The 13,387-nt window shown below is 35.1% G+C and overlaps 1 protein-coding gene across 1 annotated transcript in view; it reads left to right on the top strand.

The window, feature by feature from the left end:
- LOC149799171 (uncharacterized) overlaps positions 1–13,387 on the top strand; it is a 100,781-nt gene that overhangs the window by 70,588 nt on the left and 16,806 nt on the right. The window contains exons 2-5 of the mRNA XM_089958357.1: positions 1,410–2,606; positions 4,050–4,245; positions 6,903–7,069; positions 11,674–11,797. Of these exons, the coding sequence (XP_089814483.1) occupies positions 1,575–2,606; positions 4,050–4,245; positions 6,903–7,069; positions 11,674–11,797 (1,519 nt within the window). The 5' untranslated portion in view covers positions 1,410–1,574. The remainder of the gene's footprint in view (positions 1–1,409; positions 2,607–4,049; positions 4,246–6,902; positions 7,070–11,673; positions 11,798–13,387) is intronic.

Raw genomic sequence — 13,387 nt, 5'->3', positions numbered from 1 at the left:
GAAACACACGTTTATGGTATATTTCATAAATAAATCAGCATCCTCTACATTACTGCTAATTTAAATAAAATTACGTGTATTACTATTAGGATTTTTCTCTCAAAAATAGGCAATTTTACTTTAATAGTAAATTTTCAAACGTCCATTAAACTAATCTTGATATTTAACTTATTTTGACAAATTAATTCTTTCTAAATGTCTTCTGTCTCCTATTATTTGCACTATTAGAGAAATAAGTTATGAAGTATGCAAAACAGTTTTGTACCTTAAACAGTACATGTACATTAAAGAATTGGGGTTCTGCATATTCACAATGCCATTTAATTATTGCAAGGATGTTGTACACTAAATCCAGTATTCTTTTATTATAAGTAAACAATTGTATTATTATACCATCATGATTTTCCCCCAATTTTATTCTTTCAGCTTTTCCAACAAAATATCTGTTCCAAAACAAATTTTTTGATAAATATAGGAACAAATTCTGAGTAAACACCATTTTTCTTTTGTTGTCGTTGTTAATGGTAGACTGAGAGAAGAAAATGCAGCAGCATATAATATGAACTTAAGTGAAGTTATGAACTTACTAAGCCTGGATTTAAATAAATGGTATCACTTGTATTTCTAATGACAGCCACAATCCTCTTAGTTTGGGCTCAAGACCAGCAATAGTGAATAGAGGTATTTCGAAAGACATATAACAGCTCACTCATTATAATGTTACTAATTAGCATTATTGAAAACTTCTTAGATATCAAAATAAATAGTATATATGTATGGTGCTTGTTGGCGACATTGGCAGATTATTCACTCCACATCCTGGTTCCCGGGCAGTTTTGATCTCTCACAATAATAATCACGGGCATAGTGGCTCGTTACAAAGAAAATCAACAGATTTGGGTTCTAACCTTTAACACTATTAACATATTATATTGTTACAGGTTAGAACCCCATCCCTTGATTTTCTTTGTAACGACCCCCTGTCATCATGGGCAGTAAATTTGAAATATACTACTTCCGGGTCAATCTATTTTTAAGGTGCAATATATACTAGTACATAATGGGAGGTAACTCAAGTTGTGCTATTCAATTCAATTCATTAATGAAAAAATGGAAATAAATAGGTAAAAAGGCAATTATTTATTTTGCAGATGAATATTTATCGAATATTTAACATTCAGCAGCGTAAATATGCATTTATTTTATTGATATTTGTGGCAAGAGTGCAGAAAAGGACGACGTGCTTCGTGGGCAGATGGAAATCTGCCCACGAACTTTTATCTGCCCACGAAACCGTCTGAGGACGACAAAACTGCCCACGACCCACCTTAAATAATAGTGTGTGTGTGTGTGTGTATATATATATATATATATATATACACACACACACACTTAACATTTCATTGCAGGTACTAGTGACATTATGGAACAGTTAGAGCAAAAATCTGCCTTTGATTATAATTATGTAAAAGACGATTAAGGACATTTTGATCAGAAAAGCCCAACAAAGAGCCATTACGATTGCTCCTTTTTAAGTGACAGCAAGACTGACAAACTGGTCCGTGAGTGGAAATATGGATTTCAGGAATGAACTTTGGAGCTCTGAGAGCTATTCACATCTTGTCCTGATATTGTGGATACTCATCTATCTTATGGTCTGTACATTTCCAATACTTTTTGTAATTACTGCTGCAGTTGTGTCAGACAGAAGATTGGACAGTAGTACAAATTCTCCAAATTTTGAAAATGAAAAGAAGTTAATTTTAAAACATAATATTGTCAGGGCAGAATTACAGTTTGATCATCCCTTATGCCTCAGTACTGGTGCTGTGTGTGTGTCCCATTTGAAGCATGAATCTGAAGTGGGTGATTCTGAAACAAACCCCAAGAAAGTAATCAACAGTAAAGATGAACTTAACTCCATACAAAATCAGTTCAACTCATCAAAGCCGGCACAGTGTTTTAAAGAGGATGACATGGTAAGGGCAGAATTACAGTTTGAAGATCCCTTATGCTTCAATACAGATTCTGTTTGTAGGCCCCATTTCATGTACGAATATGAAGGGAGTAATTCTGAAACAAACTCTAAGCAAGTAATAATCATGCTAGATAAAATGTCAGTTCACAGTGAAAACACCAAAGATAATTGCCCCAAAACAATGCCATTAGAATCAATACCTGTTTATCTCAAATGTCAGGATTCTGATTCAAGTGTTTATGTTTCACCGTGGAATTTCAGTCCACGTGTATCATGGGATTCTGATTCTGTTGGCGATGTATCATCAGATGATGACTTTGTTGGAATTCACAAAGACGGTTTATACATAACATTAAGCAAAGACCCTCGTACAGATATTTTTGAAGCAGAGAATGACAATGATATGAGTTTGCATCAACATAAAAAAGAGAAAGGAGAGAATAAAGAAAGTTCAAGTGGCATCAGAAAAGATTGTCCACCAATCTCTAATTGTGAGGACAGCAGTGCACTGAAGGGAAGTCAGGGAGGAAATGAGGTCGAACTGAAAAGCAGAAAACAGAAGCAGACCAATAGCAATCCAAGCATAGGAACAGTTCTGTCAGAATCCTTTCTTACATCATCAAGCTTGGTAATCAAACAAAACAGAACTGCCTGTTCTAAAAAGCTCTTCTTCCCTCAATCTGTATACAGTGTACATACACATTTGACAGGGATATTATGGTTAGGAAGTCAAGATATTCAGGATAAGTTATGTTTTGGGAGGTGGGGAGGCAATAATAGATGCAGGCTAATTTAAATTTCAGTTTTACTCTGCAAGTATTATATTTCATGTCACGCGAACACAAGTTTGATATTCCATTTATCACCTAGCAGTAAGGGTTTCTACATTTCCATATGACATTGCTAAGTGTTATACAATGGCATATCTCTCGCGTAAGTGTAAGGGTTCTACATTACTAAGTGAGATTTCTGTGTGAAATTGCTAAGTGTTATGCCATGATATATATTTATCACATAATAGTAGGTGTTCTACATTATCGAATGACATTTCTGTATGACTATGCTAAGTGTTATACAGTGGCATATCTCTCACTTAATTGTAAGGATTCTACATTACTGAGTGAGTTTTCTCAGTGAAATTGCTAAGTGTTATGCTATGAAATATTTATCACATAATAGTAATGGTTCCACAATTTTCAGTAACATTTGTAAGCATCAAACAATTTTTATGATATGATATGCAAAAACACCATTGAAGTTGCATATTATTTGACAAATATGGATATTTAATTTTTTCCAACTTGTTTTTATAGTTCTGCTGGTCATGAACCAGAAAGCTGATTGGATGGTCTGTTGTTTGTTGTCAGTCTGTCTGATAGCACAATTTTGTTACCACTACTCTAAACTACTTGGATGATTGCCTTGAAACTTTAGACACATATCCATCCCATGGTCTAGTTGATCGTAAATTAAATTTTTTTCTACTCAGACATCCATTGTAGTCACTACACTGGCCATTTTGAAAATCTTGTTATGGCTACTTTCTGAATAGATGGTTATATCAACATGGAGTTTTAAGCAAAAGACTTCTTACAATGTTTACTTGGTCGTAATGAAAATTGTTCCAATCTGATGTCCCATATGACCACCACAGGCCAGCTTTAAACTCTTATTTTATCACTACTTTCCATGAATGGATGATCACATCCACATAGGGTTTTCACCAATAGCCTTCTTATGAAGTCTAGTTGGTCCTAAAGAAAATGTTGCTGATTTGACAACAAATATGGCCACCATGTTAGCCATTTTGAAAATCTTGTTACCGCTACTCCTAAATGGATGGTCCTATCAATATTGAGTTTTCACTAAAAGGAGACTTACGGTGTCTAGCTGGTTGTAAATAAAAAATATGATTTGACATTCAATATGGCCACCATGGTAGCCATCTTGAAAATCTAGCTACCACAACTCTACTTGAAGAGAACATGGGGTTTTCACCAGAAGACTTGTTGATTCATTTAGTACCATGTAAACGTCTTAAGAAGTCTTTTATTCCTGTTTTAATTGATAGATTCACCCTCAGCAACCTACAGTTGATGCTGAAAATAATGAATACAAGAACCCAGGAAATTTTGTATTGAGAAAGATGATGCCAAAACATCCAGATTATGTACGTATGTCATCACGAATCGATTCATACACAAGCTGGCCTACCTGCCATAATCAGACCCCACAGATAATGGCAGAAGCTGGATTCTTCTATGCAGGTACAGTTTGGTCATTGCGAACAGGATAGGACATAGTACTCCATGTATCGGAGATCATAATATCTTGAAGTTGTATTTACTGTGTATAATAAGGAAAAGAGCAAGTTTAAACATAATATCTTGAAGTTGTATTTACTGTGTATAATAAGGAAAAGAGCAAGTTTAAACATTGTTTCCTTATTTTGCAGTGTGAACAAGCTGTTAAAGAAAGTCATAAACTTTGGAGGAGATTAATAAATTTCCATTTAATTCAGTAGTCATTGTGGTTTCTTGATGAAGAAATACTGTAATAACAAAAAATATATGAATGATATGGGGATTATAATATCTAATGACCAATATTCTGGGAGTTCCCACATTGTCTGTCTTGCCAGTTTAAACAGAAAGCAAACTTCATCATTATATACAAGGTTGAAGTTTAGTATAAATCTGAAATTCGGATATCTTCTACAAATGTTAGCTGCTGTCATCATCCTGAACCCTGGGATAATAATGCTGTTGGCACAATTATCTGACATTTTTGGGGGACTGTTTGAGGAGAAAGACTTGGCTTCGATTACTATTAAGGGTTACTGTTCTGTGCTATCAGATATGTTCTGTCATTGTCGTAGGGAGGATCTTGGTCATAACAAAGACCTCTCAGATTTGTTTTATTAAGCCTTTAGCCAGGACCTTGCTGAAGCTCCTTTCATATAGAACCTGTTTCGTGATAGTGTTTGCTTCAGCATGCAGAGTCAGTGAATGACAAACCCTCTCTATTCAACCAGCCTATCTTCAGTTTCAGTCAGATGGTCCTTGGGATACAACCTGGTTTCGTCACTGTTAGTGCACATTCAGAAAGTTTACATTCAGCCTCTTTTGTGTACTGACACATCACAAGAGGCTGTCAAACAGGACCTGGTACGTTTACTCAGACTTTATCTGAAGCAGTGAGAGCCAGTTTGTGGAGCTTGAAGATGCCATTTTCCCTGAGTTAAACCTAGGAAAGAGGACATAACCCCAGATGCCCTCACTGTCGCCAAAGCGAGTGATATGTATGGCATACTCTGTACATATGGCCAGACATAATTGCGTCATGAAGATCTTTGCTCATGAAATAAGAGCAGTCTCAGCAAGACTTGACTTTGACCATAATGTTTCTATCAAAGATATCATTGAGGCCATGCACAGTAAATTTTCTTGAGTTTTTATCTATGAGACTTGGCTCCACAGTGACATACTCTGGATCTGGTAGACCCAGTCTCACTTGCACAAGCAGCTACCAGCCCCGGTTGACATCAGCACAAACCTCAGAATAAGAACCCTGCACAGCTTTCACCCAGAAATTGTACATGATAAGAGACCTTATTATTTCTTCTTTCCAGATGTAAACCAAGTCATGTCCAGTTGTGTTGCTCTCAGAAGAGTGGGTTAACCTTTTTATAGGGAATCCAATATTCTTCTCTCAGAAGTTACTCAGTGTATTGGCTGGATGCTCAAAATTCCCTCCACCTAATACCTATTCTCCTAATTAATGTTCATGTGCTCAGGGAATGTATTCGATGGAGAGCACAAATTTTTCAGTAAATTATGGGTGATGGGAGGGATGGGAGACACCCCTCATCACAGCAGGAAAACCCTACTGGGCAAGAGGTTCACATGTTTGCATTAATTTATAAAAGCCTGTTACTGCTGCCATCTGTTACCGACACTGTTAAGTGAAGGAAATCTGTACATCCATCTGATTGCCAGACAGATCTCTATTCATTCGTTGGAAGTTTTAGACCACAATATCAAATGAAAAAGTCTTGCACCAAGTTAATTTACAATCTGTATAACTGCAGTTGTGACTGTTTCCCTCCTGTGCAAGTTTTGATAACACAAATCTTGTGTGAGAGTTATAATCAACAGTTTGTGTTTTATCCTCCATATTTTGTGCAGTGATGCAAAGCCTGGTACCAGTTTGTTGATAGGTAAATACAATGAACATTGCTATTTTGACCTGTTTTCAAAATTAAGCAATTGCTGCATTCATTACTGTCACCATACGTTGTTTTGGATTTGTTTTCATTAATTGTTGAAAAATGAATATTAACAATGAAGAGTCATTTTTGTGGGTCCTGCCTAAGCATACAAGAGTTATAGCCCCTGAGTAAAGGGGCAGTTAATTGTTGTTGTAGGGTTTAATGCCATTTTTCAGCACAAGTTAGGTTATACATGGCAGCCAGTATAAATGGTGGAGGAATAACCCGGGAAAAACCACTGACCCAGGCAACTTATATACCCACATTGGCCGATCCTGGGACTCGAACTCAGACTGACAGAGGTGAGATGAATATAAAAGTAATAAGGAAGCATAACCTAAAGTTGGCTCAGGGTAATGAAATTTATCCAGTGTAGGTAGTCCTCAATGAAATTTTGTTTTTTTCCATGTGCCTCTTACAATTTTGAAATCAAATTATCTTGAAAGCATGAGAAAGAGAAAAAATCTTGAAGAGAAAGAAAAAAGAAGCATGAGAATTTTGTTTGCAAAAACTGTACATCATTGTATACATGGAGAAATATGGTGATCTTGTAGAACATATTCTCTGTATGTTATCCATCTGATCATTAACTTTTGACTGAAATCATTAAATATGTGAAGTGAATTTTTCCATTTTTTTCTTTCGTTTGTACAGGTAGTATGGACTACACTCGCTGTTTCCATTGTGGTGGCGGATTAAGCAACTGGGAACCTGGAGACAACCCATGGATTGAACATGCTAGATGGTACCCACAGTGTGCTTATGTGCTGGGCAAGAAGGGACAGAAATTTGTAAATGCTGTACTCAGAAAAGTTGAACTGGTAAAGACAGTGTTTTTGTGTTTTTTTTAAAATACTGGACATAAAGTATTAACAGTGTCCATCAGTATGTCATAAACTTTAATTTCTGGTTGGTTGTAAACGTTGCAAGGATTTAGTGGAATGAAACCAAATTTGATATGAGATTTTATAAGACCTTGGTTGATTATGATTTTGGTCTTTATTTATCAACATTTGAGATATGGTCCCAAGTAAGATAAAACCTAACTCTATCATATTCAAATCACATTAAAGATTCTTTGATTGCACCCTGTTGGCAGAGACATTTATTACATTAAGGATTCTTTGATTGCCCCCTATTTGCAGGGACATTTTTCAAAATAAGGATTCTTTGATTGCCCCCTAATGGCAGGGTCTTTATCGCATTAAGGATTCTTTGATTGCACCCTATTGGCAGGGATATTTTTCACATTAAGGATTCTTTGATTACACCCTATTTATAATATTAAGGATTTTTTGATTGCACCTTATTGGCAGGGACATTTATCACATTAAGGATTCTTTGATTGCACCCTATTGGCAGGGATATTTATCACATTAAGGATTCTTTGATTGCATCCTATTGGCAGGGATATTTATTTCTTGTTATTAGGTTACTGCAAAACATAAAATGCAGTGATCCAGACATAGAACAGTGCTCCTCCTTGCTTTTGGTTTCTTGACAGCCTCTCAACTCTGCCTTTCCAGCACCCTCCCCTCTTTGACTTTAAAGATCTGTACAGCACATTTAGACTGCATTATTTTGTATTCATTTACTTTTCTAGATGAAAATCTCAATTTTATCACCTGAGTCAAGCCCTTACATTGCATAAGATGTGTGCCCCTTTGTTCTAAAAAGTGTCCTTTCCTTCAATACAAATGTCCCTATCGCTAAAGATGCCCCTCTTGTACAACCCTATGAAAGAAAATTTCTTACTGGAATATATTCCTTATAGTTCATTGTATTTTATTATTATTGCTATTATTATTATTATTATTATTATTGCCAACAGCAGCACATTAGATTGTTAAGAAAGTTTTATTGACTATATGTCCATTAGTTTATAAATGGAAATTCAGTTTCTATCCAGGTTTTCCTTGGCCCCAAACTACACATCTTTTTATGTCTTGTGCTTTGGTGTGATGTTACAAAACATCCCTAAACTACTTGTCTTTCTATTTTGATTTGGTATGATGCTATGACACTGCTCTGAACTATATTATCTTTGTATTGTAACTTAGTGTGATGCTTTAGCACTGCCCTGAACTACTTATCCTTCTATTGTGCCTCAATATGATGTTATGACATGTTCTAACTGCACATCTTTGTATTGTGCCACAGTGTGATGCCATAACAATTCCCTAAACTACACATTTGTATCGTGTTACAGTGTCATGTTACAGCATTGTCCAAAAATTCACATCTTTGTATCCTGTCTGAGTGTGATGTTATTACTCTGCCCTAAACTACACATCTTTGTATTGTACCGTGGTGAAGCTCATGACACATGTGATGTTATAATGTTAATATTTTTTACAACATTGATTCACAACCCCATCCTCACTGCCACCCCTTCGAAGACTTGAAATAAGAAATAAAACATTTTTGACATGATAAAAGAGTCTTTTCGCAAACAGTAAGATTAAAATAATGCCAAAGGCTACCTACAAACTTCTGACATGTGCTGAAGAAGGCTGCTAATTTGAAACATTAGAGAGTCTAAGAAGGATGGCACTGAACCAGTTCTTTTTAAGAAATACTGTACAGCTGGCAATTGTATTGGCTGATTTTTTATCTTTTTTGTTTGAAATTTTGTATTTTAAGACGGTTAGACTTTCAAAATTGGCTGCACAGGGGACACAGAAATGATCATGTCAAAAATTAAACTGCATAAATAAAGTTACTGATTTTTTTGCAAGCCTGAAAGTGGCCAAAATGTGTGCAAATTTGCCTGACTGAGCAATGATTATTTTTCAGTGAAAATTCAAAACCCAATGTATTTATAAACTGCCAACCAAACAAAAACTTAAAAATTTGTTTTGTGCACCAGCACTGAATTAAAACTGAAACATACTGTTCAGACTTAAGGAAATAGTTTCATCTTCACACAGTTGGATTTAAAAATCTTTGTCCATCATAAATGCAAATCATTCACATTCACACATACATTTTTTTGTCACATGACTTGTGACGTAAATGGAGCTGTTATACTGTGTTACTAATGCAGCTTTCATTTTGGTAAAAATACTAGTAGTTTTTTTGTTGCATTTTATCAGTTAAGAATTGGTATTTCTGTAATTGTTTGTTACCGTTTTTTAAAAGCCAGCTTTTTCTTTCGAGTAGAGGATCTGTGATGTTTGATACAGAATCAACTTTAGATTCTACACATTTTATTGTATCTCTCCTCTCTAGCAGCAGTTTTTCAGTTTTTTTATTTTATTTCTTTGTCAATGACATCAAAACCTAGATTGATACTCAGTAAATAACCAATGTCCTCTGTTATCTGCACTGGCCACTTAGCTGCCAACAACAGCATTGGATTGTTGTTGTTGTTGTTGTGGGGTTTAACGCCATTTTTCAGCACGATAGGCTATACATGGCGGCCAGTATTAATGGTGGAGGAAGAACCCGGAAAACCCCGGAAAGAACCACCGACCCACGAGAAGCTACTGGCAAGCTTTCTCACATGCCCACATTGGCTGAATCTTAGACTCGAACCGCCGCAGACAGAGGTGAGATGGCAGTGATCCGTAAGAAGAGCGCTTTAGACCACTCGGCCGCTCAGGGCCCCCTCATTGGATTGAGACTTTCTTCTAAAATATCATTTTGATATCCCTGCCAACAGCATCACCGAAGATAATGTTTTGTGTAAAGATAAGTAGTCCTACATGATATGGTTAATAATATTATGTACAAATCTTGGACTACAATAGGACATTGTTTATGTTCAGTATGGGAAAATATTGAATAGTTGTTTATGTTCAGTATGGGAAAATATTGAATAGTTACTTGTTTATGTACAGTATGGGAAAATATTGAATAGGTACTTGTTTATGTACTGTATGTGAAAATATTGAATAGTTACTTGTTTATGTACAGTATGGGAAAATATTGAATAGTTACTTGTTTATGTACAGTATGGGAAAATATTGAATAGTTACTTGTTTATGTACAGTATGGGAAAATATTGAATAGTTACTTGTTTATGTACAGTATGGGAAAATATTGAATAGGTACTTGTTTATGTACAGTATGGGAAAATATTGAATAGTTACTTGTTTATGTACAGTATGGGAAAATATTGAATAGTTACTTGTTTATGTACAGTATGGGAAAATATTGAATAGGTACTTGTTTATGTACAGTATGGGAAAATATTGAATAGTTACTTTAATGCAGCATCTTGGTTTAGAAAATATATTAAAGTCATTTATTGTGTGCCTGGCTTACAGAAGCTTCATGAGACCTTGATCTGATATAGGGGACTTGCAGCTTTAACACATTAACCCCTGGAGCTTTTTGTCATTTTTGCCTGAAAATCGAGTAGGAAACACATTTTGAAAGATATTTCTGAATAGACTCGAAAACACCAAATCCCCGGTCATCTTTCAATAACATACTGCCTAGTTGTGTTAGAAACATCGTTTTTCATTGGCTCTTTGACTCACGCATGAGCAGAAGGATAGAAGTTGGATATTTTTTTTATATTTTTTTTTGCTAAACGGAGACATTATTTTTGTATGGAGACCACTCTTTATTCCAGATGCCCATCTTATCCTACTTTTTGCAAAGGCTCATCTGTCTGTTTGCAGTTCATACCAGTTTGCCTTAGGTCTGAGACCAAAAAGTCTAAAATCCGGACACAAAATCGGATTCCGACCACGGGTGAATTTTGGGTATAAAAAAGTCAGGTCCAAAAAATGAGGTTTTTCTATCTGTATTGTGTAGTGCAACTAGATATTTCAGATTATTTGGTATCATTGTAGAGCTACATATGTCTACCTTTGTATAATACCACCCACTTTAGTGTGTCATGCATGACCATGACGCTACAGAGCTCATCAGTAGGCTACTACCCCCTGCCCCATAAAGTCGTCGCTAGGGGTTAATGTGTTAATGACGAATAGCATTTATCAGGGACATTTGAAGTGAAGAAATTTTTGTGATTTACATACATGAGTTTGAGAGTGAAGTCACTAAAGTAAATTTAAAAAATGTATTTTATATACCTGTCTAAATGTACCACCAGTAAAATATAACTAGTCAGGATTAAAAATTTACTTTTATGGACAAAATAATTCTATTCCTGCAAACAAATCCTGTTATTCAGTAAATTTCTTGAGGTCATATATATAGATTACACATACAGTATTACATTTACCTTTGACATTAAAAAGAAAGAATCATCTCCTGTCGAGAAACCTCAGTTGATCAAATTTTCTTTCTGGACTCATATTTTCCTTCTTTCAATAAAATCAACTCGGTGAAATGATAAATCTCAAAACCAATAGTTTTGTTTAGTCTTAAGATGTTTTGCGATGTGTCTGTTTCAAATAATTTCAAGCATATTAGATTATATTCTATTTTGTTAATCAACAATACTCAGCTTGCCATCCAAAATGCTCAGAGAAGTGAAAGTAGCAGTACTACCACTGTATCCACCATAAGAAGGCCTGGAACAGCCACCAATTTAGAGTCTGATTCATCACAGGAATCTGGCTCTCAGTCAGGTCAGAAAATGCAAGAAAATTTATCTCCCATCATCTTCTGGGTTTGTATTATTTCCCCATTACCCACTGCATCGTTTATTGTCTGCTATCCATGATGTATCCATCAACTTACGCTTTTTCAACTTCTTGAAAAAGAAATGTCTGGTTCCATTTATTAAAGCTTTAGAATAATATTGTTCTTGAACATGCTCAGCCAAAATTGTACACATTTTGGCTTGTTTTTGAATTCCTTGCCAGAACAGTTGAGCATGTTTCAATGAAATTTCAGTAGAAGTGTGAACCTGTCCAGAAAGACAACCCCTTCTGCCAAAAGATAATGGTCTGTCAAGACAAGTGGTCTTTCATAACAGTTGTCTTTCAAGATAGGTTTTACTGTATTATACCAAATTTTCATACCACTATGAGAGCATATTGGCAGCATAATGTATTTAAGTTTGTAGAAAGAGGAATAATTATATGACTAAGAGAATTACCCATGTTATTATTAGCAATACTTGTGTTTTCAAATTTGATCGTTAACATGGTGCATCTGTATTTGAAGACATTTATTTATTCAGAAATCTTGTTACAGTTATTTTCTCATTTATCAGACAGAAAATATCTTTCTTTTGTTCTGTTTGCGTTTGTTGTTAATGAGCTAGGTACCTCCATCCAAGTTAAAAATGTTTTGTTTTGTTATCCAAACTTGAGTATGCAATATGGGGAATATAGCCATTGCTGTGTTCACTCTGTCTCTATGAATGTCTTGTCTGTCTATCTGTAAGCATTTTACATTACTGAAACTTAACTCGGAGACCATTCAAGGTAGTTCAACCAAACTTTATACACATGTCTAGCAATTTGTTTAGAGGTGCATTTTCAGTCAGAATTCTCCACAATATCTTGTATGTTGCTTTAGAAACAATATAGCATATTTACTGTATAAACTGACAGTGTTAGATCATACAGTACTAGCATAAGAAGTATAGAAATTGAGAATGATGAACCACAGGATCCTTAAATCGGGGGTATTTAAAAAAGGGGGGGGGGAACCAGTTGAATGCATCATCCCCAAATGACTCTTGTGTTTAACATATTTTCAAATGAAAAAGAGCAGAAATATTTATGGTTGTCACAAATACTTTTGTATTTTATATACAGTAGAATGTCAGTTGTTGTGCATGTGCCACTTCTGTGGACTTGGTGATCATATACTGTAGATGACATGATCCCCACTATATTTCTTATCAAGGTTATGAGTCACTTATCCCAAAAAGCAAATATCAAGACAGCCAGATATGTCTTGAGAAGCAATTATTCATATAAAGTCCATGTCTGAAACTGTCTCAATAATCATTTTATGGTATCAGTCAGTTTCTTGCTATTCAATTATTTAGGCACGACTGACAAAAACATTCTGATTATATAGTTTTATGTACCTGACATGCTGTTAAATTAACTACATAATTCACATATCTTTTCATGTGACTGCTTCTCTAGCCATAAAAATCAAACTATGACTGGTTTCACAGCAACTTATGCTTTATTTTTTAGCATTGACTTCTTGGGTATACTGTATGTTTTATTTGTAAGAAAGTTCCATTAGTGTTT

Source organism: Sinohyriopsis cumingii, chromosome 5 (assembly GCF_028554795.1).
Source record: "Sinohyriopsis cumingii isolate HCF-2022 chromosome 5, ASM2855479v2, whole genome shotgun sequence".
Taxonomy (NCBI): Eukaryota; Metazoa; Mollusca; class Bivalvia; order Unionida; family Unionidae; genus Sinohyriopsis; species Sinohyriopsis cumingii.
Note: the sequence above shows the minus strand (reverse complement) of the source record. Positions and strands in the feature narration are given on the sequence as shown.